The 24,283-nt window shown below is 55.5% G+C and overlaps 3 protein-coding genes across 5 annotated transcripts; 1 reads left to right on the forward strand and 2 right to left on the reverse strand.

The window, feature by feature from the left end:
• Positions 1 to 784: 784 nt before the first annotated feature.
• On the reverse strand, positions 785 to 11,476 carry KIF7 (kinesin family member 7). 3 transcript variants are annotated; one of them, XM_058847251.1, is made up of 18 exons: positions 11,170 to 11,476; positions 9,478 to 9,678; positions 8,816 to 9,227; positions 7,735 to 8,266; positions 7,290 to 7,427; positions 6,920 to 7,144; positions 6,308 to 6,483; positions 5,912 to 6,018; positions 5,459 to 5,614; positions 4,962 to 5,164; positions 4,649 to 4,846; positions 4,314 to 4,439; positions 3,655 to 3,831; positions 3,132 to 3,347; positions 2,731 to 2,937; positions 2,082 to 2,280; positions 1,841 to 1,990; positions 785 to 1,638 (listed from the first exon to the last, which is right to left on the reverse strand). In XM_058847251.1, the coding sequence occupies exons 1-18, from the start codon at positions 11,468 to 11,470 to the stop codon at positions 1,253 to 1,255; spliced, it is 4,110 nt and encodes a 1,369-aa protein (XP_058703234.1). In that variant the 5' UTR covers positions 11,471 to 11,476; the 3' UTR covers positions 785 to 1,252. The 3 variants fall into 3 exon arrangements, with proteins under 3 accessions (XP_058703234.1, XP_058703233.1, XP_058703232.1); XM_058847250.1 differs by having other exon boundaries at positions 785 to 1,635; positions 6,308 to 6,510; XM_058847249.1 differs by having other exon boundaries at positions 6,308 to 6,510.
• An 86-nt stretch (positions 11,477 to 11,562) lies between these two features.
• LOC131583059 (ras-related and estrogen-regulated growth inhibitor-like protein) lies at positions 11,563 to 15,212 on the forward strand. The gene is made up of 4 exons (XM_058846849.1): positions 11,563 to 12,453; positions 12,858 to 12,911; positions 13,164 to 13,240; positions 13,792 to 15,212. Exons 1-4 carry the CDS (start codon positions 12,315 to 12,317, stop codon positions 14,215 to 14,217), a joined length of 696 nt encoding a protein of 231 aa, XP_058702832.1. The 5' UTR covers positions 11,563 to 12,314; the 3' UTR covers positions 14,218 to 15,212.
• A 218-nt stretch (positions 15,213 to 15,430) lies between these two features.
• Positions 15,431 to 21,675, reverse strand: PLIN1 (perilipin 1). The gene is made up of 9 exons (XM_058847240.1): positions 21,524 to 21,675; positions 20,847 to 20,905; positions 20,021 to 20,219; positions 19,810 to 19,892; positions 19,193 to 19,445; positions 18,602 to 19,008; positions 17,936 to 18,082; positions 17,018 to 17,251; positions 15,431 to 16,512 (listed from the first exon to the last, which is right to left on the reverse strand). The coding sequence occupies exons 2-9, from the start codon at positions 20,889 to 20,891 to the stop codon at positions 16,129 to 16,131; spliced, it is 1,752 nt and encodes a 583-aa protein (XP_058703223.1). The 5' UTR covers positions 20,892 to 20,905; positions 21,524 to 21,675; the 3' UTR covers positions 15,431 to 16,128.
• Between the last annotated feature and the right edge of the window lie 2,608 nt (positions 21,676 to 24,283).

Genomic DNA, 24,283 nt, shown 5'->3' on the forward strand with positions numbered 1-24,283 from the left:
GAGTGACATGAGCTTGGAGCTCCAAATCTACTACTTATTTCCTAGTAGGATGAATTGTTATTTCCCTATTGAAGGTCTTTGTTTTCAACAGCAGGAAATAAAGTGTCTCAATCTTGCATAGCTCAGCCACATATGAGAGCCTCAGTAATATCCCCCCCTCACTCACACCATTACAGGCAAGGTCAAGGACGTAGGAGATCAGAAGGTGGTTCTTAAATCAGAGGCTGGCTTTTAACTTGGTGTGTTACTCCTTAAGTAGTGGTTATTGGTAGCTGTTCTCATTCCAGGCTGAAGCAGTGGCTTGTTTCTTAGGGTCAACTGGTCAAGCAGCCCTTTGCCCCTGTCCCTTGCCCTTCTTAAAATAGATACCTGGGCTTTCATTTCTTCCTCTGCCAGAGTTAAAACTTAGTCCCCCTTCCTGAGCTGTCAATGTTAAGCTGCAGGATTGTATTTAGTCTCTCAAATCCAGACTGGAAGTTCTCTCAAGAATATGAAAACCCTGCTTAAAGCAGCTTAGAGGCTGCAAGAGAAAAGTAGAACCACAGTTACTTTTATCATGATGTTTCAGACAATTCTGCTGCTGGCTGGAGATGCTCTTCCTGTGGTCATTTAATATAGGAGACCTATTAGATGTGGTTGGGACTACTAAAACAAATCAGATATTTGAACACTAGGCCAACAGTGTGACAGCAGCTGACTTCTGATGCAATGAGATTTAAATACAACTCCTTTCCTACATACCCAGAGTAAGTGGCCCTTCTGACAAGTGACCATTTCATAAAACTGACTCTGCTTTATTAGAAAAGTTATAGTAGAAATGTAAAAAATCCAAAGTTACTACAAAAATCTATGTACAAATTCTGCAGGACTGCAGAGCCTCTCCCTCTGAGGCTGACAAGGCTGAGCAAACCCTTCAGCTGAGAATTCCACATTGTAAACAAGTTTTTAGTGTTAAAGAGGCCTGGAAGGAAAGTGTCTCCTGCTTCACAGCGTTTAAGCTGCTGAGGGAGCAGAGGAAAAGCATCCTGTCAGTGCTGCCTGGACTGCCAGTAATGTGGAGAACATAGGCTGGCGTTCACACACCTTACACACAACTCCCTCACGATAACAAGTCACATCTTTCTCTTCCTCAGGCCTCTGAAATGTAACAGGGTTGTAGCCAGGCTGGCTTATGGGGCAGGAGGGCTCTCACACTCAGGTCAGCAATAGCTGCTGCTCCCTGGCCTGTGCCAGGTGGGTGTTAAGCCTGGCTCTACACTGGGTTTTTCCTCACATCTATCATGGCTGGGTGATAAGGCACTGGGCTCATGTTGAGGCTGGCTCTGCGCAGCTCCCGGCGGGGTTTGGGAGGCGCAGCCAGGCTCCGTGGTGGGAGCAGCTCGTGGGGCTGCCCCGCTCTCAGCGAGTGCTCTGTGTCCCTCTGCCGAGGGTCGCCGGGGCTGTCGCTGGGCAGCGAGGAACGCCTCCATGTCGAGGGCAAAGGGGCGTGCACCAGATCCCTGCTCTCATCTCTGGCCCGAGGGATCTCTTCAGCGGCAGCTGGAGGCACGGGCTGCTCCCTGAGGCTGAATTCCTCACAGGTGCTGAGCTCAGGGGCAGCTCTGTCGACAGCCCCATGAAGGCTTCTCTCCATCCCTGCTGGGAAAAATTGAAGGTACAGTGAGGTGCGCATGAGGATCTCTACTCTCCTCATCAAAATTGGTGCCTGCATAGCAGTTGCTGAAGGACCTATACATGCACTGCTCTGGACTGCTCCAAGATCTCACTGCCAGGCATGGGAGCTGAACCTCCCTTTTAACTTGGCAGGGACAGCAAAGCCCTAGCCTGTGTTTCCTCTCACCTTTGGTCTGTCCAGGATGGAGGTTCATGTTACTCAGTCTCTGGTTCAGCTCCTGGTTTGCCCACATGTAACGGCTCAGCTCCTTTTCCAGCACTTGAATCCTCGCCTCATATTGCAGCTTGCTGCTGGCCAGCCCCTCGTCCATGTGCTCTACAACAAAAAACAAGGCTATTTCAGCCTGGGAGCCCTGGGAAAGACAAAAGCAGTAGCACTGCTGCCCATCAGGGGAGCTGGGGGTTACCACGGCTCTGCTGCAGCAGTAACTGCATGTTCTGCTCGTGCTCTTTCTGCTGCAGGGTGAGCTGGCGGTCCATCTCCAGGCGCTGCCGCTCCACGGCCGCCTCCAGCCAGTACACCAGCTGCTGCTGCTCCTCCAGCTGCATCTCCAGCTCTGAGAAGGCAATGTGCTGCCTGTGCTGATCCTCTCGTAGCGTCACCACCTGGCCAGGGCCCAAGAGCAAGGAACACTTCAGCTCCCTCATGCCAGGGAAGATTTCCTGCCCCACCAAGCCCCAGTCACAGCTTACAAAGGTTGGTAGTGCTGGGATGTCAGAGCTGCCTTGTGGAGAGAAGAGCAAGGCGTGCCTGCACTGATGTGCCAGAGCTACTGAGGCGATCCATGCATCCTATGACTACTTAAGCCTCTTTCCCAGCTGGGGGTCATGGTGCTGTGGCTTTGTAGCCTGACTTTACAGAGCAAAACTACAGTACCATGCAAGAAGAAAGCTTGAAACTGAGGAAAATGAGTTTGGTCAGATCATCATTTCTGTTAACAAGTGTGTTCAAGCTGTGTTATGTTTATTACGTGTTCTGGCTGGCTAATAATGCAATCACTAACAGCAGTAAATAAAATACAGCTCCCACCAACACAGAGGGCAGTTGTCTCCCACCTTGTCAAAGTACTTGCAGAGCAGAGCTCGTGTCTCAGAGGAGGAGAGGTAGCTGAGCTTGGCCATGAGGTTCATCTCACACTGGGACAGCAGGCTGGCCGAGGCCCGCAGGACTCGCTGCCTGCACGTGATGGACTCGTTCTTGTACTCAATGGCTGCATCCAGAGCCTCGATTGCCTCATCCAGCTGGAACAAGATCCGTTCTTCCTGCCAGGGCAGAGCTGTAGTTACTAGGGAGCAAAGGGTTTGCTCTCTCACCCTGCTCTAACCTTCCTTGTCATGTCAATAGTGCTGGTGAGAAGCTGGAACATGCACAGTTTGGGATGCGGGGGAGCATCTGCCAACAACCAGTCCTTACTTGTCTCCTACAACCTCCTGCTCCCCAGCCCCAGCAGAGGTACCTCTGGGGACAGCAGCGTGCCCTGGCGCAGCTTGTTGTCGAGCTCCAGCCTCTGTTTGAGCAGCTGATCCTTCTCCTGGCGCAGGCTGTTGATCTCCTGGCGGATCTGCTGCTGGTCGTGGGCACTGCCGTGACGCAGCTGCCCGTTCTTCTCACTCAGCTCCTTTTCCAGGTGCTCCAGGCGGCTGGACACACGCACTATGTCATCTGTCAGGGCCTGCAGCAGAGGATGCTCAAGGGGATCTGCTCTAAAGGCAAGTCAGGCCCTCAGCCCTGTTCCTCCCTCTCTAGGTCAAATGACCCCCCCAGGCAGACATAAGCCAAGGGCTACCAAACCAACAAGCTCAGAGGCACAGCACAACCAGACTCTTTCATAGAGACAAGATTTCCTACCCACTTCCCAACACCACCTCATCCTGGCCTGCAGCCTTCTGCCAGACCCAGGATGGCACCCAGGTCTTCCAGCCTCCACCTCTGCTGGAGGAAATCAAGCAAAGGGTTGAGGTGTCTCACTCTTGTCCAACCTGGCTGGAGCGCAGCCGTTTGCTCTCCAGGCCATTCTTCTCCTGCAGCAGGGCCTCCTTTTTGGCCACAATAGCTTCCCGCTTCCTCAGCTCATCTTCCAGCTCATCCAGGGCCCGGCGCTGCTCGAGAACTTTATCCATCTCCATGTCAAGCCACTTCTTCTGTTCCTCAATTTTCTGATGGAGGGAGAAGCAAAAGGTGTGTGTGTGTGCAGACAGCAGCAGCAATGCCCAGGACTGCTGGACTAAAGAGCAGTGGGGCTGAGATCCAAACAAGATAGATCCCTATTCTATCTCTGCTAACCCCCACAGCCCAGACTTTCCTGGTTTTATCCTTCCAGCTCCTCCAAGAGGCAGAGCTAAACTAAATTCCCAGCTGACAAGTTCTTGGAGGGTGTCTCTCTCACCACCCTTCTGCTAAGAGACAAAATTTCAAAGCTTCTTTACCGATGCTAGGATTTAGATGAGATCCTACACTTTTTTCTGGGGGTAAGACAAGATCTTAAGTTCTCTGCTACTAGATGCAGATGACATTATGGACTGTCCTTCTCAAGAGTAGGATGGGCTCAGGTCCCTGTTTTCAGATCTCTCCCATCAGTCTGCAGACTGCCAAGCATCCCCTCTGAACAGGAAAGCAGAGGCAGGCTTGCTGTCTGTACCTGCTGCTGCTCCAGGCTGATCACAGAACCATTGCTGCCACTCCGCCGCTTCCTCTGGAAAGCCGCAATTTCCTCTGTTTTGATGCGCAGGATTTTCTGGTGCTGCTCATGCTTCAGTTCCAGTTCCTGCGTGTGAAAGAGCAGCCATGAGCATGGAGGGAGTGGGAGATGTTTGCCCTATGGCCAGGGGCTGAGGGACAGGTTATGTTCTCCTCCAGCAATTTGGATACTCTCCATCTCCACGCTCTCCAAGACAATCACAGACAACATCAGAGCCCACCCACCGTCATCCTCACAAGCACCACAGTAGCACAGCTGCTCCTGCCCTCTCCTACCTTGACTCGATGCTGTCCCTTGTTCACCTCTGTCTCCAGCCGCCGTTTCTGCTCGCTCTCCTCGCGCAGCCGCCGCTGCAGCTGCCCCTGCTGCCGCCGCATCAGCTGAATGTTCCTCTCCAGCTCCTGCACGCGCTTCTCGCTCTGTGCCGAGAGCGACACCAGCCTCTCCGTCGCCTGCTTCTTCCTGCACAGAACCTGCCAGAGGGTAAAAACCACCCTTGGCCTCGGCATCTCCCTGGTGCCCTTTGCAGAGACGCCCCCAGCTCTGCCCCTGCTCAGCGCCGGGGTGGGCAGAGCCCTTCCCCCTCACCTGTGCCTTGCTCTGCGCGGCCGCCACGCGTGTGCGGTACTCCTGCAGCTTGCGCTTCTCCCCAGGGTCCCATGGCTCTCTGCCCTCCAGCTCCTGGAGCTGCTTCTGGCTGTCGCTCAGCTCTGCCCGCACCTGCTCTGCTTCCTGCTCCAGCTCACTGATCTTCTGGCTGTACTGCCTGTTCAGAGCCTGGGCGTCCTTGCCTGCAACACAGCCCCCTCTCACAGCCAGGATCCTGACCCTTCCTCCCTCTCCCCAAGTATTTTTGGCTACAGAGACTGAATGTTCCCTTTCCCTTAGTCACTCCAGGGAAGGGACAAGCCAGTGGGAAGGATTTCTGTCAGCTGGAAGGATGGAGAAACAAGGCTACTTATAGGCGAGGAGACTGAGCACAAGCAACACAGGGAGAGAAGATGAGGATGGAAAGAGACTAAGCACCACAACTAGGAGGAGGTTTCATGGGAAATGGGTGCATATTCCTGCCAGTAGCTCTGCACCTGTCTTAATGAGTTCCGTGATCAGCTCCTCCTTCATGCGGATGTTGATCGCCAGCTCTCGAATCTTCTGCTGTGCTTGCACCAGCCTCCACTCAGAGTCCTTCCCTGGCAGGTGCTCCCAGGAGCCAAGCAGTGACTCCCGCTTCCCACAGACCTCTGGAACACAAACTCCTAGGTCAGGAAAGCCCCATCTGAGCAGATGGCTGACCAAAGAACCTGATCTGATCTTGGATCTGTAGCCAGACTCTGGTACAGCATTGCCCGGAGTCACCTACAGTTCCACCAAAACATCATTGCCAGACCCTAGGAGTTCAAGTTTCTCCCTAAGAAAACATCAGCTGGGCTCTATTTTTGCTCCATTTTTGTCCTCTGGGCACATCCAGGTGGGACATCAAGATCACCCAGTGAATCACCAGCTCATAGATTATCCAACAACCTATGGTTGCTACTTGCCTTTTGACAGCTCCAGCTGCTCCTCCTGTATTGAGTGGGCATTGCCTCCATTTGGCTCCTCACTCAACTTGAAAATCTCCTTCTTGCACAAATTTTGGATCCCATTTCTAGAAGGAGAAGCAAATTAATCAGTTTAGTCTGGGCACTGCTAAAGCTGTTACCAGGACAGACCCTCATGATCCACAGGCCTCAGAATGAGATGGAAACAACAGCTGAGGTCAGGAATGACAGTAATGAGCTCCCCAGGGAGCAGTAAGGTGTCTCAGCAGCATCACTGACCCCACAGGCAGTATCTGCCCCTACATCAGACATGAGAGCTGAGCTGCAGCAGTGGGACAGCCAGGTCACTGCCAGGGCACCTCACAGGGACAGCTGGCTGGGACAGCCCCAACTCACCGGCGCTGGGACAGGGACCGTTTCCGTTCCCACTCCTCCATCTCCTCTCCCGAGGACAGGTCTGATGGCTTCTCTGAGTCCTGGCTGAGCTCCCTCCTCAGCACCACGTCTCTGATCTCGGGATCGCCAGTCGGGCACTGTGCATGGTCTGGGTGCCAGCCTGCCGGCTCTTCCTTCTGCAAGGAGAAGTTGCTGCTGAGCTTCTGGGGCACAGAATTGGAAGGAGAGGAAACAAGCTGTGTGAGAGCCAGTGATAGAAAAAGCGGCTCCCAGCTGAGCATCACTGCTACACGTAAAGAAAAGCATCGGAATGGATTGAGTGTATTTTCAGGAGAACTGGTGTGTTGCCAGACCCAGCTGCCTGTGCTTCTGCTGCTCAAACACTGAACAAATCTGGGACTCACCCACAACATGAAAGCAAAAGCCTCAGTTTTGAAGCTGGGCTGGTTTTGCCGGAGTTGTAAAACTCTGGATTTGAACACTGAGCACAGTCCTCTGGTCTACACTTCTGACAAGGATCACACTGAACAGCAGGGCAAAAGCTCTCCTACAGCAGAGAGCAGTCAAGTGAAGAGGCAGCAGTTCTTCAATGGCACAGCCTTATGCCCTCACCTTCTTGCAAAGAGCTCTTCCATTCTGCTCAGGAAGCAGCCCTGAGGGAACCCCACCAAGGCCATAGGATGGGGCAGCATCCAGTGGGGCTGTGTGAGGTCTCTGGCTGGCAGTCACCAGGTGAAGATTTTCCAGCAGTCCTGGCACACACAGGTTTGGCATTGCCATCTCCAAGCGCACGTGCAGCTCTGAGATCTTATCCTGCTGCTCCTGCAGTTTGTCACTCTAGGAAACAATGAGAAAAATGTGGTTACATGCATGTTGATCTGAGATCCACTGCAGAGGAACCTGAAAGCTGGGCAGAGCATCCCAGGGCAGGAAGGAGAGGTGTGGGGCAGGTCCCTACAAAGACAGCAGAGCCCAGAAATACCTGCAGCTTATACTGTTCCATAGCATCCTCCAGGGCAGCCAAGAAATCACGGTTCTCCTCCTCCAGCCGTTCTACTTGCCTCTGCAGCTTGGCCACCTGCTCATCTTTGATGGACTCACACTTCTTCTCAGTGCTCACCTGCTCTCCAAAATAAAAGAGAGGCAGCATCAGCATCCACCCTTGTCCTTCCTCTCCCACGCTGGACTCTGCAAGGACACAACAGCTCTGCAGACTCAGATTCTTCCTGTGCAATGAATCTGTCAACTGCAGCTGAATCTAATTTCTCCCTGCCTGCTGGGAGGACCATGTCCTTCTGCCTCCCTAGGGCCTCCTGGACAGATTATGTCTCCTCCCTTCCCTCTCCTGACCCTTCCATCATGCTGTGCTGGGGTTGCTGTGGCCATGAGACGAACCCAACCTCACAGCTGTAACACCCCACTATTACCTGAGCTTTTGCCAGCTTTGAACCTTGTGCCTCCGGTCCCTGGTCTTCCATGGAGGCGCTCTCAATGCCGCTGTCCAGCCCGGCTGAGGTCAGCTCGCTCCTCTCGCTCTCCACGGCGCACAGCCACTCCTTAACGCGCAGGATCTGCTCCACGCTCAGGCTGCCGTCCTCCTGGAGCTCCATCAGCAGCCGGTACGCGGCGTCGGTGCAGGTGCGGTAATGGGCGCACTCGGCCAGCAGCCGGGCCGTGGCGTCCGGCGCCTGGCGCTTGGCGCTGCCCGAGCGGTGGATGGTGCGGGTCTCGGAGCGCTGCCGCTGCTCCAGCGCCTTCTGCAGGTTCTTTATCTGCAGGTGCAGCTCCTCGATGTGCTCCGTCTCCTTGCGGCAGTTCACCACCGCCTTGTTCTGGATGTTCTGAGCCCGGTTGGCGTAATTCAGCGTGTTGAGGCTCTCGTCGAAGTCAGAGGACGATGGGCTGACACAGGCTATCATCACGGTCTGGGCGTTCCCCCCAAGAGAGTCTTTCAGGATCCTAAGGAAGAGCACAGGGATTAGAACAGCAGGAATACAAAATAACACAGGAAATAGAACGTTTTCAACCCTTTTCATAGGTTAAGCCCAAGGAAATTGATGTCCTTGCTCTGTAGTTGTTTTGGCACTAGTGAGGTGAATGGAGTCATTAACCAGAGGGTTAACAGTTTGTGCCACAGCAAAACTCCATCCAAGTAACTCCTGAGGTTGGGAGATCCCTGACTCCGGGATCACTGCTAGGTATGTGCTGCCAGGGATCCTTCTGGAGGTTGCAAAGGCCACCAGCTCAAGCTAAGAACTAACTGTGGTCCATTAAACAAGTCTACTGGGAGTACTTTTTTATTCCCTGCCAGGCAGGAAAGAGGATAACCCACCGCAACACCCCATCACAGCTTCAGCAGCACGACTCATGCAAGCCTCATTGTCTCCAGCACTGCAGTGAGCTAGGCCTGCATTTCTATCTGGGCCTCACTGCTCCTGAAAACCCACAGAGAGGGCAGACCTGCAAACTGAGCCCATGAGACGTGGGGGGTCCCGGTCCCAGGGGTACCTGGTGATTTTGGAGTCTCTGTACGGGATGTGGGTGGTCTTTCTCCGAGGATCTCCCAAGGCACTAATGACGTTTCCCAAGGCCAGGAGGCCACAGTTGATCTGGATACTCTCCTTCAGCCTCTCCCCTGTGTTTCCTGTCTTCACAATTCGCTCTGAGCCCGCCAGGTCCACAAAATGAAACTTGGACACCAGGACCTGTCCGGCGGCGGGCACGGCAGGGGGGCGGTGGTGCAGGGGCAGCCGGCCAGCCCCACGCCGCTGCTCCATGGTCACTGTGAAGATGGTGTGCGAGCGGCTCGACTGCCTGTTGATGTGGGTGGCTCCCGTGTGCTTGGCTGTGTTCCCCATCTCCAGCAGGCTCAGCACCTCGTCCAGCCCTTCCACTTCTGACTCCTTCACACCGCAGAGCACTGCAAAGCAAAGGCAGCTGTGGCTGGGAGGGACGGGCTGCCTGAGGACGCAGCTCCTCTGCACAGCCTGGCGCTCTCACCCTGCCTGTACTGGGCCTTGCCCAGACCAGCTTTCAAAATTAAGCACAGCAAACTGCTGCAGGAGACAAACTGATGGAGGGAGAAGACCTGGCTCTGCCTTCATGGATAGATAACCCAGCTCTGGCCTACAGCATGGCGAGAAAAGGAGCCCCTGCACGGCCACACATACCAACGTTCCCCTTGTCATCCTCCCGGATCTGGATGTCTTTGCTGGCTGTATCCACCTGCAGCAAGTCCCGAAACTCCTCCTTGTACACTTCCAGGTAGGACACTCGGACTGTGTAGTCGATCAGGTCATTCTCATCGATGAGCCTGAAGGTCTCAGCCATGGCTCGTGGGATGATGCCCTGCTCATCTTCATTGATGGAAGCTGGCAAAGAGAGGCACATGCTCATGGGGAGCAGGGCACGTCCAGGGAGCCCACGCTGGCTGGGGACAGAGCTGAGGTCAGAAGCCTGCCTGCAACACATGTCAGCTGGAAAGGAGCAGCCTCACAGCTCTTCCAGCTGGGGAGCTCAGCCCTCACAGCCTGGGTTAAACATCCCACAAGACCTCTGGGCAAATCCTATCCCACTGCTGTGCTGGATTCCAGCAAAGCTGCTTGTTTCCAGTCCTTTCTCAAGAAGGAAAAAGCCCCTTCAGCATTTTAGTGAGTATCAAATACCATGCCTGCAGTTACAGTGTGCTGTCCTTTGAAGCCAGCATGACTCCTCAACTTTTCCCAGCTCAGAGAAGCTTTTCTCTTTTTTCAGTGCTTCCAGCTTGCTTGTACATGGCCACAGCACTCCACTGTCTGAATTTTAAATGTTTTTCCTTTTGTCTTCAACAGCCATGTAAAATGGCAAATTCCAAATTTGGTGCAATGATAGCCTGAACTGGGAGACTGAAAACAGGCGTAGATTAAAATTTAGTGTTTACAAATGATGCAATTAACTAAAGATGACCGAAATGTTTACAGTACATCATCTGTAAGAAATCACAATGCCATTAAACTAGAATGCAAAAATTGTCTCTTTTCTCATTTCCTTCATAAAAAAAAACTAATAGGATAAACACTTGCAAACCTCCCTCTCCTTCAGGTTTATTTCAGGACTATCAACACCACCTCCAGAGCTGGTGGAAGACTAGATCCTGTCACTTGTCCTGCAGTGGAAGAGGATCTGTGATCTCAAAGGTGTCCATGGGGGGTGGGTACAGCAACACAGGCAGGGGGAAAGGAAAGGCTGCTGGGGGGCAGGATGGCAGGGGGAGGTTGGCTTGAGCTGGAGGGGCTGGCAGGGTGGAAGGGTTGTTTGGGAGCAAAACTGGAAATGATGGAGATGATGATACAGTTTGAGTTTGGGTAGAGAGTGCAAAGGTGCTGAAATGGGTGTGGACAGCAGCACCAGTGAGTCGGTGGGTTGGGAGAGATGGCTGGGACAGTGGTGTAGGTGGCTTGGCTGGGGATGGAAAGAGATGTAGGAGGAAGGAGGTGGTGATGTGGGGCTGGTGGGGAGAGCAGGGGGGTGGTGGGGATGCTGTCAGAGCAGGGATGCACTCAGAGCAGGGATGCTGGCAGAGCAGGGATGTTGACAGGACAGGGATGTTGGCAGGACAGGGGCATTGGCAGGACAGGGATGCTGGTGGGACAGGGATGCTGGTGGAGCAGGGATGTTGGCGGAGCAGGGATGTTGGTGGAGCAGGGATGCTGGTGGAGCAGGGATGCTGTCAGAGCAGGGATGCTGTCAGAGCAGGGATGCTGGTGGAGCAGGGATGCTGTCAGAGCAGGGATGCTGGTGGGACAGGGATGCTGTCAGAGCAGGGATGTTGGCGGAGCAGGGATGCTGGCGGGCACGGAGCCGCCGGTGCCGGTGAGACTCACCGACGCTGGCCTCCCCGATGGTGTAGGTCTTGCCGGATCCGGTCTGACCGTAGGCGAAGACGGTGGCGTTGAAGCCGCGGAAGAAGGCGCGCAGCAGCGGCTGGACGCAGGCCCGGTACACGGCCGCCTGCCCCGCCGCCTCGGGCAGCACGGCGGCGAAGCGGAACCGGCGGCGGCCCAGCGCCACCTCTCCGGTGGCGGCATCGCTCCGCAGGCAGGGCCGGTGTCCCCGCAGCGCCTCCCGGGGCAGCAGCGGCCGCACCCGCACCGCCACCCGCACCGCCGCCGCCTCCGCCGCCATGGCCGCGCCCGGCGCGCCGCGATGGCGTCAGCCGAGAGGGAGGGAGGGAGGGAGGGAGGGAGGGAGGGAGGGAGGGAGGGAGGGAGGGAGGATGAGGCGGGTCGGGGGATGCGGCCGGTCCTCACTGCACCCCGGGGAGAGCAGCCGGGGGAGCGGGGCACGCCCGTGGCTGTGGGACTTGCGCGGCGGCTCCTCGGTGCTCCAGAGAAGCTCCATCACTCGGGAGATGCTCCATCGCTCTTGGGATGCTTCATCACTCACAAGTGACTCCATCCCTCGTGAGATGCTTCGTGACGTGCGAGGCAGCGCTCCGTTAATCGCGGGGTGTTCCATCTCTGGTGAAACAAAGTTCCTCCACCCATGAGATGCTCCGTCACTCACAAGGGACTCGCATCTCTCATCAGCTGCTTCATCCCTGACGAGACACCCCAGCAGCTGACACTCCTCCACTCCTGGCAGACATTCCCGCGATCACCGTGGGGAAGGGAAGAGGGGCTACGTGTCCCTGCCGAGGCACAAAGTGCTCGAGGTGGAGGCCTGGGCACCTCCTGGGATGCTGCAGTTTGCGGAGCAGCTGGTGCCGACAGCTGGTGCTTCCCGGCCGCCCGCCGCGCTGGGGGCTGGCAGGGCCGGCTCAGCCACTGACGTATGTTCAGGACAATCTGAGCGATGACAAAGTTTTTCATCCGGCTGCCTGCAGTTCCCTCTGCACCGCCCCTGCGGCTGCGGGGAGGGGTATGGGCCTGGTGGGTCCCCTGGGTGCCGTGGGAAGCGCTGGGCTGCCGGCCGTGCCGAGCGGAGTTGTACGCGCGGCTGGCACTGCCGGAGCCCGGCCACGCTCGGCATGGGGCTCCGGCTCCCACTGCGCCGCAGCACCAGCTTCACCCCCGACCACCCTGCCCTCATGGAGGTGCCCGGCCCCACTGCCCTGAAGATGGAAGCAAACGTCCTTGTCATGGGAGCAGACAACGTAGGGAAATCAGGTGAGAACTGACCGTGAGCTGGAGCAGGGGGTTCCCAGGCTGAAAGCAGCAGTGCTTGGAGGAGCAGTGGCAGGGAGCAGCCCATGGAGCAAATGGGTGAGATGGGGCTGAGCCCTAGGGTGAAGCTGTAAAGCTGAGCACAACCTTGTAGCCATCCGGGGAGTGACAAGGAAGGATATTTTCCACTGAGCTGCAGTTTGCTGATGCTCCGGATCGTGCAGACGCTTTGGTTCGTGCCGTGCCTCTGCTGCACTCACAGACCTGCTGGCGGCTGGGGAAACTCAGAGGTCATCCCTGTTTGTAGGAGTTTACAAGGGAATGGTGCCTGACTCTGCTCTGGATTTAGAAAGGAGAATACTCCAGGTTTTGGGTTATTTTGATGATTCCTATCCTTCCCTCTGCAGCTCTAACCGTGCGTTTCCTGACCCGGCGCTTTATTGGAGAGTATGGAGACATGGGTGAGTGCCCGGCCAGTTCCCAACAGGGAGTGGGGTCGAGAGACAGCCCTGCTTCTGCCTGTGGGATTTCATTGCAGCCCATCCTCTCCTGCCTTTCTTCAAAGCCTTTGCCTGCGCCCAGGGGCTCAATGTTGTATTTGTTCAGTGACCATCTCTTTGCTCCAGAACTGCTTCTCTGGGGTGTGAAAGGTCCAGGGTGGCAGCTGGTGACACCATGAAGATGACTATTTTTTTTTCTTTTTTGGGGGTCAGAATTCATCTACAGCCACAACCTGACTGTGGATGGCCGAGAGATTCTCTTACACATCTGGGACGTCCCCAATTCCCAGGTGAGAGGGCTCCACTCCTATCACCTCTTTCTACTCCAGGACAAAAAACCCATAACTGGAAGTTACCTATGGGGAACCACAGGCTGGGAGGTCCAGTTGAGCAAGGCTCTCAAATCAGAGGGTTCATAAGTGACTGAACTCTTCTCACCTGCCAAGGACAGGACAGCAGTGTTGCTGACAGGGTGGAAATAGTTACCCATAGCCCATGGCCCTCTGGCTGAGAATACTGGAGCTGAAGCACTGCTGCTAATACAGGACTGTGCTAAAGAAGTGCTGCCCTGAGGTCCCCACACTGTTACCACCTACAGCCTGCAGTGCTTGGCAGCTGGGTGAGGGTTAGGATTAGGCTGAAAGCTGAATCATTTCCCCTTGGTTAGTTTTGCCAGGTGCTGCTCTGCCCTTCACGGTACTCCTCTTTCTCTCTGCCCTTTTGCTGTTCTCTAGCTGTCCCTGTCCCAACAGGCTCAGGATTGCACTCTTCTAGCAGGCAGGTGTGGAGGGAGGGAGGGAGGGAGTCTGATGAAACAACCCTTCCTCTTCTCTTTCCCCAGGAGCAGGCAGAGGATGGCTCCTCAGAGGAGAAGCGAATCCAGTGGGCAGACAGCTTTGTTCTGGTCTACAGTATCTGTGACCGTGCCAGCTTTAACATCCTGCCCCTCAAAATCCAGTTCATCAAGGCAGCCAAGGAGGGGCAGAGCCAGGAGAAGGTTCCCATTGTCATTGTGGGCAACAAACGGGACCTGCACCACCAACGGGTGGTGTCCAGCGAGGAGGGGCGGCTCCTGGCCCTCTCTTTAGACTGCGGTTTCTATGAGGTCTCTGCAGCTGAGGCTTATCACGGCGCCCTCATGGTCTTCCATGGACTGGCCAAGCTCATCCCAGACACCAAGCTGGCCCTGAAGAAGGGTACAGGGATCCGTGGCATCGTCAAAACCATGTCGGCTGTGTTTGCCCGTAAGCGAACAGACTCCCTCTGAGCCACTGCACGGATGCTGCTGCTCTCTGTGCTGCCCAGCTGGGCCAAGCCTCCTCGCTGGGTGCCCGTGGAGATGGTGCGTGTCTTTCCAGAAGTATGATGGGTTCCTCGCTGTCCTCCCAGTGTCAGGTTCTGGGTGTCCTGCCATGCACAGCCAGGGCAGCCAAGGACTGTAGTGTGTTACTCTTGGCTCTGCCGTGGGACGGTCTCATCTCTTTGCTGTGCCAGCTCTTTAGGTGCCTCCTGCTTTCTCCTTCTGTCCTCCAACACTGGAAACCACGGGGGGATTTTGCCAAAGCCCCAGGCAGCAGCATCTCTAGCTCCTGCAGCAGGAGCTGCCCAGGCTGTCAGCCATTGGGAAGGATATCCTGCTCTTGTACAGCACATGACTCCCTGCCTCTCCATTCCTTCTCTGGGATCCCTATTCCTGTTTAACCCTCATCAGGATCCTCTTCAGTAACCCTGGAGCACCCATGAGCTGGGCAGATGAGGTTTTCTCCACTGGGGAGGCGCTGGCAGTTCCCGCGTGTGTATCACCGTGTGAGAGTGTCCCAGAGCCTGGGGCCATCCTACAGGACTTTGGTGAGGGCCGGTGCCTCCCATCCCCCCTGCTTGTGAGCAGTCCTGCTCACAGCCCTCTCCCCCACAGCCTTTCAGCGATCACAGCCCTTTCCCTTGTGCGGGTGAGCGCTGTACAGGCTGTGCCTGGGAAAAGCCAGGCGCAGGGCTCGTTCCCAGGATGGGAATTGCACCCCCAACCTTCCCAAGCCACTCCTTCTGTAAGGCTGCCTGTCCCCGGGGAGGAGGGGGGCTGGGGAAAGGGGTCGCTGGGCTCGTCGCTGAACCCTTCTGCTGCTGGGAGGCTTTTCCCTGCCTCTCCCAAACCCTTCTCTTTGTGCCCTGGGAAAGCAGTGTATTGGAAGAGACTTTGTGCGTGCTGTAGGGACACTGATTTCTCTGCTGTGTTCTTCTGGAAATGCAATAAATTGTCTTTGGCAGGAAGCCCCGGCTCCTTGGAGCTGTGAATTTGTACTTGGGGCATGGGAAGAGACACGTACCATGCTGGGCATGCCACTATCCCAGTGGCAGCTACCCACAGGGAATGTAACAGGATGTTTTCCACGCCCACTCCCTTGGCCCTGAGTTGGGGTCTCACCCCACTCTGTTCCCTTGGTTTGGTGTCTCACTCCCACAAAGAAGCCGAGCAGATGGGGTGAGTGGCAGGTGGTTTATTATTGCAGGTTTATTATTGCAGCAGATACAACAAGGTGTTGTGGGAAGCCAGGTGATCCTGTGGGAGAGGGGCTCCAGGAGCTCCACCTGTTCTCACCAGCCTTTTTCCTGACACCACCATCCATCCCACCACCAGCTGCGAGGGAAGTGCCCAGGGCTTTCCCACTCATGAATCCTGCTGGTTGGTGGGGATCTTCAGCCCCTCCATGGAGGAGCAATCTGTGCCTAGGGATGGGCCCTGCAAGGGGGGATGGAGGGAGGAAGGATGGGGAGACAGGCTTGCTATGGTGATGTTTGTCAGCTTTGCCATCCTCCCTGCTCTCTCTCACTGCTGTTCTCAATGTGTAGCCAGCCCATCTAAATTCACTCTGTCTGCTGAGCAGGGACCAAGGTTGCCTAATGTCAGCCCTGGGTGGTCCCTTCTCGTCTCACCACTCTTTCCACGTCTCCTTCAACTTCCTAGTCCCACCTTCCCCTACCTTCTCCTTCCAGCAGCAGGGCTTTTCATTGCCTTTATTCTATCCTGGCCTTGATGCACTCCAGAATAAGCTATCCCATGGCCTGTCCTTTAAGCTCCTGTCCTGGAACAGGGGTATGTGTGGGCAGCTGGCAGGGGCCCAGGCAAAGCGTGCTGAGGGGTTTTGAGAGGGGCTGGGATGTGCTTGTCCTGCCTGCTGGCTCAGTCCTTCTTGAAGACAGGACTGTAGAAGTTGCCGTAGTAGGCCCGGCTGTACATGGAGTCGGGGCTGAAGCGGTAGGAGCCCTCGCTCACCCGCCTGTTGTAGGGGGAGAAGGCGGATTTCCGTGGGAATGGGTAGTCGGGGTCGAAGGCAGGGCTGCGGTAGTAGTTGTGCCGCAGGAAGAGGGGGTCCTCGAGCCCCAGGAAGGAGAGGGGGTGATGGCCACGGTACAGCCGCCAGTCGCTCCTCAGCTGGGATTTCTCCTCAGTGGAGGGGACAGCAGGCTTGGTCTCTTCCTCCTCCTCCTCCTTCTTCTCTTTCTTCTCCGTGTCGGTCTTGCTGCCCCTGGGTGCTTCTTCTTCTTTCACTGACTGCCTGCGGAGCTGAGAGATGGGGTGAGCACCCAGCCAGGTTGTACCCACCTGCCAGCCCTGCTCCACCTGTGCCACACAGCCCCTCCCTTAAACTGGGAGAACCTCAGGAGAAGCCAGTTTGCCCCCAGAGTGGAGGGGAGTGGGTGGCTTGCAGTCCCTTGAGCAGCTGTGGTGAAGAAATGCTCCCAGGGGAACAACAGGCTGAGGTAAAGGAGAGAGAACAGGGTCTCAGCCTGAACTTCCACCTTCCTGGGGATGTGGTCACACCTTGGCTTGGGCACAAACTGTGTGAAGGTGTCACCACTGTCTGACCCATCTGTTCTATTGGGGGACTCGCTGTCATGGCTTTGGGGATGCTCAAGAGGAGGGTGGGACTGAGATGTCTTCATGGCACCCCCTCTCCCCAGTCTGGTACCCCCTGACACTGCCTGCAGCTATGGGGTGCTCATGGGAGGAGATTGAGCAAAATGGGGTTTGCTGGGGATGGGCAGGGCCTGGCTGGGGGCAAACTCACCGGCACGTAGCTGTACAGGGTGCCCAGCAGATGCTTAGGGGCGCTGACGAGGGTCCCCCCGAGAGCATCCACTGTCTCCATGGCCCTGGACAGCCTGCGGGGGGTGAAGAGGATCAAGCCCTCTGCTGCATCCCAGGCCACGGCTGGGACCTTCTTCATGCTGGAGATGCTGGAGGCGCAGGCGGTTTGCAGGTTGTGAGCCACGCTGCCCACCAGCCCAGGGTCCTGTCCCGCCTGCCCAGAGAAACCAGCTCAGCTCCTGGCCAGGGCCTCTGCCCCACCAGCCCCTCCAGGCAGGACATGGTGGCCCTGGTTTCCCCATCCCCTTTGCAGCTCGAAGCCTGAGAAATTTCATCTCACTGCTCTGCAAAAGCCACCACAGCTCTTTGCAGCAGGGTCTCTCCCTGTCCCAGCCAGCTCCCCCCACTCCAGGCCCCAGGGGACCCTCTGCTCGAGGCTGTGCTTCCGCTGCAGGCAGAGACAAAGGGCACTGACCCCAACCTGCTGCTTCCCGTCCCCAGGTCCCAGCGGAGCCAATGCTGGAGACTGTTCCCATCCCCACCGGCTCGCAGCACCCCTCGCTGCTGGGACCATGCAGGAGATTTTTCTGGGGTGTTCTCTCAGTAGGGAGTTCAGTGCTGACATCCCACAGCTCCAAAGGCGTTTTGAACATACAAGTCAGGGTGACTGTGCCTGGCACAGAGGCTGCCCACAGACCCCAGCTTTGGGGAATCGGGACTCCTGGGGCTGTCCCACTGCCAACCCCCTCTTGCATCCTCCAAACTGCAGTTCAGGGCTGAGCAGGGTTGGGGACCTGGTCCCCAAAGGTATGGGGGAATAGCCTCCATGCTTGCATGGTCCATGGGTAGGAGGATGCTTTGGAGCATTCCTAGCTCACTGCTCTGCTTTTCTCCATACCTTGGTGTGGTTGGTGTCTTTCTTTCCTGCCTTCTCCTTCTTCTGCTCCGGTGCCTTGCTCGGGCGCCGGGTCAGCCAACCCGTGCTGCCCTGCCGATCACTGCGGGCCTGAGGGGCCACGGGGGCACTCGGCTTGGCCAGGCTTCCCTGCAAGGGGAGCAAAAAGCCACCACTCAGAGAGAGCTGGCTGGTCCCATCCACTCACTCCATCCTGTTTAGTCGGAGGATTTCACAGGGGTACACAGAGAGCAGGGATTTGTGCATCTGGGGAGAAATCCTGAGGGCAGATGGGAGCTCTGGGATTTTGTCACAGGCCAGGGAAGATGTTCCCACTGCAGCATAGGGTAGGAAAAGCACCTCCTTCTCCCCATCCTCTCTGGGTCTCTGCAGGGGCTTTTTGCTTCAGGAAGGATGTTATGGCAAGGTCATAAATCAACAATTACACACTGGGAGCCTGCTAAAAATAACTTGTCCCACTAATGTGGTACATGGTTATGTGTGAACATCAAGCAGGAACTGCCAGCCCCAGCTTGTCCTGCTGAGCGGGGGAAATGTACTCTGCTCAGATTTTCTCTAAGGAGCCTGAAAAGTCCCATCTGAAAGCAAAATCAACTGAAAAGAGGATACAGAGGAGCAGGAGCCCAGCAGGTGGGTGCTGGCACTCACCAGAATGGGGATCCAGGAGGCCAGCTCCTGCCCTTTGGTTTTGGCACGCTGGAGGCTTTGGGTGGTTTGCTGGTAAGCGCGGTTGGACACGGTGCTGACCAAGGCGCCAATCCGGCCCAGGGTGCTGGGAGCACTGGGAGCACTGGGAGCACTGGGAGCACTGGGAGCACTGGGAGCGCTGGGAGTGCTGGGAGTGTTGGGAGCACTGGATGCCCTGGGAGCACTGGGAATGTTTGGAGCTCTGGGAGCACTGGGAGCTCTGGGAGCACTGGGAGCGCTGGGAGCACTGGCAGCACTGGGAGCCCTGGGAGCGCTGGGAGCACTGGGAGTGGTGGGAGTGGTGGTAGTGCTGGGCTGCCGCTGGGAGACCTTCGGCGTTGACAGATGTTTCTTTTTGGGCTTCTTATCTAAAGGTAGAAAAGTACAGGCAGAAGAATGGTGGGAGGGTTACATTCTGGTGGAACAGCCCTCCTAGACAGCCTTATGCCAAAATTCAGGGGCTGCCTCCTGCCCCATGCACCCCACAACTGAGGAGCTGCCCAGCCAGTTGTCACCAGACTCCCTCAGAGGGGATTAGGTCATCAGGACTACCTGCTTCTTCATCCTCCTCTGGCAGCAGGTATTCCATCAGCTTCTCCAGCCCTCCCAGGGCTGTGTCGACCCCCGCAGCTGCCATCTGGGTCACTGAGTTCTTCCTCGTGTACTTAGCTGTTGTTTCCACTGTGCTCTTGGTGGCCTCATAACCCTCCGCTGCCAGCTCTTTGATCTTATCCATGGAGCTGCCAATGGTGCTTTTGGCACTTTGGAGGGGGCAGGAGATGGTGTCCTTCAGTTCAGATGCGAGCTGTGGGCAGAGAGATGGAGAACAGCCCCACTGGTGTGCTTGGGGTGGCGTGGGGCAGCCACAGGGACCGCAGGACCCCAGCCACGCCCATGCCAGTAAACAGCTCCAAAAGGGGCATAACAGCTCTCTCCAACCTGGGCTGGAGGTAGCTGGCAGGGATGGGACACAGGACACTTCTGAATTATATTTGGGAGCCCCAACCATTGTTTAGGCTGCAGAAGACCTTGGAGGAGCCCTCACTTGGAGATGCTGCCTTGTTTCCCAGCCAGCAGCCTCTCCCCAGCCAGAAACGAGACTAGAGGAGATGTACTGTGAGCTCTCCAGAGGGGCTGGGGGGACCCAGACTGTGGTGCCTGTGACTTACCTTGTCGACAGGGTACTGGAGGGCAGGGATCTTCTCCTCCAGGTGGTCCAGGCCCCGACAAGCCAGGTTGTTGGCCACAGCGACTGCCTTGGGCAAAAGCATGGTAAGAAAAGCACCTGGGCTGTGCCAGGCACGTGCTCGTGCCAGCGCTGTCCCACCAGGGGAGGCTCCGGTGGACCCCCTGCCACGTCCCCCCGGCACACGGACTCACACTGCGGCTCCAGCCGGCGCACCACGGGCTCCATGCCCCACATGGCCAGGGCGCCGGCGCCCTGCACGCCCCGCTCGTACACCTCACACACCGAGGCCATCAGCGGGTGGGACTCCTTGGTGCTGCTGTACTTCCGCTGCAGGGTCTCGCAGGTGGAGCTCACCACGGGCAGCTGCAGGACCCTCTGCAGCACGTTCTCCTGCACGTGGCAGATGGACATGGGTGAGCCAACAGCCCTTCCCTGAGGAATGCCCCATTCCCCACACACCGGTGGCACTTGGTGGGTTACAGTGACCAGAGGACCTCAGCTTGCACAGGAAGAGGAGGCCATTTCTCAGGCCCCACTGAGGGTCTCCCAGGTATGCTGAGTAAGGACAAGCAGGCTGCTGCCAATGAGGGAGCAGGGGCACTGCAGGCAGTGTCTGAGCAGGATGGTCCCCACTCCTCCAGTGTCCCCAGCCCAAATGTTTAGGTGCTCCCTCTGGCTTCCCGCCCTGTGGAACCTCCATAACTGCTGGAGGTCAGGGGACTAAATGTGGCACAGATGAAGGATAGGCATAATCAGCATCTATCACTTAGTGCTTGAATCAGCTCTAGGTTAACTTTTTAAAATCTGAAATATTTAATTTCAAGCAAGCAAAAAGGTTTATCCTTTCCCTTTGATGATGCTTCATAATACTGCAGGTAAAGATCCCTATAAAGAGAATATGGGAATGAGTGGGACAGTGTGAGGTGTGGCTGGTATTTATCCAGCACAGTCAATACACACTACCTGGCCCCCTTGGCATGTCTCTACCCTTTTCTCACTCCCTTTCCCTGCACCCACCTTGGCACTTCCATCCTGCAGAGCCTGAGTCTTCTTCACTGTCATTGTGGCACATCCACCTGCAAAGCAAAGTTGGGAACAGCAGACTCTGCCTGAAAGCAGGGCTGGACTTGGGCTCCCCCCTCACTTCTGCACCCCCCAAGCACAGCAGCTGGGCTGACACACACCTCCCATGGGTGCAATGGATGTGTCATTGCCCAATACTTGACTTTTTACCAGTTAAACTGTAAAACCAAAGCCTCCATGCAGCCCTGCCTGGCTCGTGTTCCTTAACACCCAAAGATACAAAAAAAATTAGTTGAGAGGCATCTAGTTTAGAGAAGTTATGGTCAGGGCAGTATGCTGGCAAAGCAACTCAGAACAACCAGGATGCTAACAGATATGCAAGAGAATAGACTCTGGCTGAGAAGGGGTAAGAAGATAGGACAGGAGCAGATAGAAGAGCAGTGGGTAGGGATGTAGTGAGATGTCCAGGTGAGATCAGCATCCCCCTCACGCACATCTGCTGCTCATAATGCAAACACTCATCCTTGTGAGAACACAGCTCCAGCCCCAGCACAGACCCCTTTTTCTTAGCAGCAGATGAAATTCTGGAAATCTGGAGAGAATGGGTGATCTCTCACTCTCTGGTCCCACTGAAGCTGTCCCAGAGCACCCAGTGGGTGCAGGCTACTCACCAAGGGCCAGCCTGTCCCCAGCAGAGCAGGAGCAGAGAGTGGTGTCTGTACTGTCCCTTCACCCTGGTCCTGTGAGGGTGATGCACCGTGCTCTGGCCATTACCACCACCACGAGGCCCCACCTCCCAGTTACGTGGGCTCGGGAGCTGACGGATTGCGGTGGAAACGGGCCAAGGAGCTCCCTGAAACCACCGTCATTTGGAACAGATGACGCCAGAAAATCCCCTTTGTTGCCTTCCCTGCTGAGCCCAGAGGCTGCAGCGCGGCTGAAATGTTCTGGGGTTTAACACCACTCCTTCCACAGAAGATGAGAAGCTGCCCTGGGACCTCACCACCTCGAAAGCAACAGATCATGAGCAGACAGGGAGAAGGTGAAGAGTCAGGCAGGGTTTCCTAAGAGATTAAAGCCTTCCTGTATTTCTGTAAGCCCTGTTATGCTTCATGATGGACCAGGGTACTATCCTGCTGGGAAACCTAATGCATACCAAGAACATGGTTTCTTCCCAGTAGAGTTTGCTAAGCACAAGGAGCAGAAGGCAGATAGGGGAGGACATATTCTGCTTGAAACAATCTAGTTTGGCCCGGTCTGCAATTTCTAAGATGATTTGTGAGGCTTTTGGTGAGGAGGCTTTAGCTGAGGGTCAGGGCAGACACTACATTAGGAAAGCTTTTGGCATCTGAGGTAGATGGAGAAAAAGATCAGTTTGGAAGTCATCTCTGAAGATCACCTCATTCAACTCTTGTTCAGGGCAGGGCTATCCTGCTCTAGGGAGAAGCAAAAAAAAAAAAACTTGTGGGGAGAAGATTCCCCTCTCTCTGGGTCCAGTTCTTGTGCTAGCCATACTAATGGTTAAACTATTTTTTCCAGTTGAATTTTTCTTTGTTGTACCTAACATCATCTATCCTTGCTTTGTGCACCTCTGAGCAGAGTTTGTGCCCCAGTGGTGCTGGTGCAGCCTGTGTTCCATGGCCCTGAATGCCTTACCCTCTCAGTGATCTTCTGACAGACTATTCAGGATGTCCCCTGTGATGGTGGGACCAAAACAAGACATCTCCAAATGCTTTGTAGAGGAACAACTGCCCTCCTTGACCAGCCAGCAATGCTCTCACTAAAATGCTGCTCTTCCACGGCCTCGATGCACAGGAGGCACACTGAGGACTCACACCATCATTAACAAATCCATTTGTGGCACTGGTTGAAAAGAAGACCACACCACCTGTATGGGGCTATGCCAAGTCTTGGTTATTGACTACAGATGAGCCACGCTGATGAGGTGAGGACAACGTGGTGGAAAGAGAACAAATGCCAGAGGACAAGGCAATAATCAGGGAGGTCAGTGCAGATGAGTGGTCTGGGGCTGCTGTGTGTCCTGGATCAGCTGGTGGGGCATGTGGCTCACAATGCCCACAGCTGCCCAGTAATCCCATTCAGGATATGGAGGTGAGCACCCAACACGGCTCCACGGCTCCCTGCTTGTGGCTGCACTGCTCGAACATGGGGGTGGGAGGCTTCCCTGGGGCATGGGAGAGCCACAGATGGAAGGAAAATACCCCCTTTCCTTCCCAAAGAGCCCAGAGTTTGCTCCCAGCCCAGGGCTGTGCCTGCCTTGCTGGCTGGGTACAGAGGCACATGAATGTGCTGGGCTGCCTCCAGCTGGTGCTGGGGTCAGTCACTGCCCTTGAGACAGAGGGACAAAGGGCACCAGCCTGCTTGAAAGTTTGTTCTCTTGGCACTGAGACTTTTTCCAGCCCCATTGGCCTGGCTAAAAGTGCAGAGGGCACAGCAACCTTCTCTCTGACTTGGCTGGAGTCAGGAGCCAACACAGCCTTTGCCCTACTAACGCCTGTGCTCATCCCCTCCCCTTCCTCTGGGGCAAAGGCTGTGCCAACCCCATCTCTGCAGGGCAAAGGCACCACAGTCTCCCTGCCCCACCACTCCAGCTGGCACCAGAAACACTTCCTGTGTTCCTGCAGGCAATGTTTAGAGCTCACCAGATCCACAGAGTGCAGGGAAGCAGTTTCACACCCCTGTCTCTGCAGTCGGCTCTGTACTCATTAATAAACCACAGTGATCCCCAAAGCCCTGCAAGGCACCTTTACACTTTGGTCTGGGAAGGGGCTGGAGAGGTATCTGATTCATTTCTGTGCAGGATCAGCAGCCCCATAACCAGTACTGACAGATGTCTGCCCAGTTTCTTTTTAAGGACTGCCCTCCTGGGCAATCTATTTAGATTTTTATTTTACTTTTAGTTAAAAAAAAAAAAAAGGTGTGATTTAATTCTTTGAGACAATATAACAGTATTATCTCCTGGATTTAGAGATGGATTTACTGCCTTGCTCTTGGCAGAAAAGCTTTTAGACACTTGGAACACTACTCACACCCTCCCCCAGTCACACTTCCTCTACAGAACCAGTTTATTCGGAATCTCCCTGGGGATGTTGATTTTCAACCTTTGACTGCTCTTGACGCTCACCTGGGAATCCCCAATGGCTCACATACTCCTTCAAATGTCATGCCAAGCACAGTGCTGATGTTAGGAAGGCCTTGTCTGTAAGCAGAAGAGAAGATGACCACTCTCCTACTGTTTCCATTAGAAAATGTGTATGAGGCCACTAATCCAGAAGGAAACTCTTGCTAAATCATTCCTGAATGCCATGCTTTATACATTGTTCAGGAGCTGACATTTTGGAGCTTCCAAGCTTTGCAGGACTCTCACTGCAGGGGGTAGGAGCTAACAGTGAGCTCAGTTTAATGGTTAC

Source organism: Poecile atricapillus, chromosome 11, assembly GCF_030490865.1.
Source record: "Poecile atricapillus isolate bPoeAtr1 chromosome 11, bPoeAtr1.hap1, whole genome shotgun sequence".
NCBI classification, from domain to species: domain Eukaryota; kingdom Metazoa; phylum Chordata; class Aves; order Passeriformes; family Paridae; genus Poecile; species Poecile atricapillus.

Coding starts and splice junctions, on each gene's coding strand:
- KIF7 (XM_058847249.1), bottom strand. CDS start 11,470: ATGGCGGCGGAGGCGGCGGCGGTGCGGGTGGCGGTGCGGGTGCGGCCG. Junction 2,281..2,730: donor TCTGCAAGTACTTTGACAAG/GTGGGAGACAAC, acceptor GGCCCTGGCCAG/GTGGTGACGCTACGAGAGGA. Junction 1,991..2,081: donor ACTGCTGCAGCAGAGCCGTG/GTAACCCCCAGC, acceptor TTTTTGTTGTAG/AGCACATGGACGAGGGGCTG.
- PLIN1 (XM_058847240.1), bottom strand. CDS start 20,891: ATGACAGTGAAGAAGACTCAGGCTCTGCAGGATGGAAGTGCCAAG. Junction 20,220..20,846: donor TGCAGGATGGAAGTGCCAAG/GTGGGTGCAGGG, acceptor TGCCACGTGCAG/GAGAACGTGCTGCAGAGGGT. Junction 19,009..19,192: donor AGAGGAGGATGAAGAAGCAG/GTAGTCCTGATG, acceptor TTCTACCTTTAG/ATAAGAAGCCCAAAAAGAAA.
- LOC131583059 (XM_058846849.1), top strand. CDS start 12,315: ATGGGGCTCCGGCTCCCACTGCGCCGCAGCACCAGCTTCACCCCCGAC. Junction 12,454..12,857: donor AGACAACGTAGGGAAATCAG/GTGAGAACTGAC, acceptor TTCCCTCTGCAG/CTCTAACCGTGCGTTTCCTG. Junction 13,241..13,791: donor GGGACGTCCCCAATTCCCAG/GTGAGAGGGCTC, acceptor CTCTTTCCCCAG/GAGCAGGCAGAGGATGGCTC.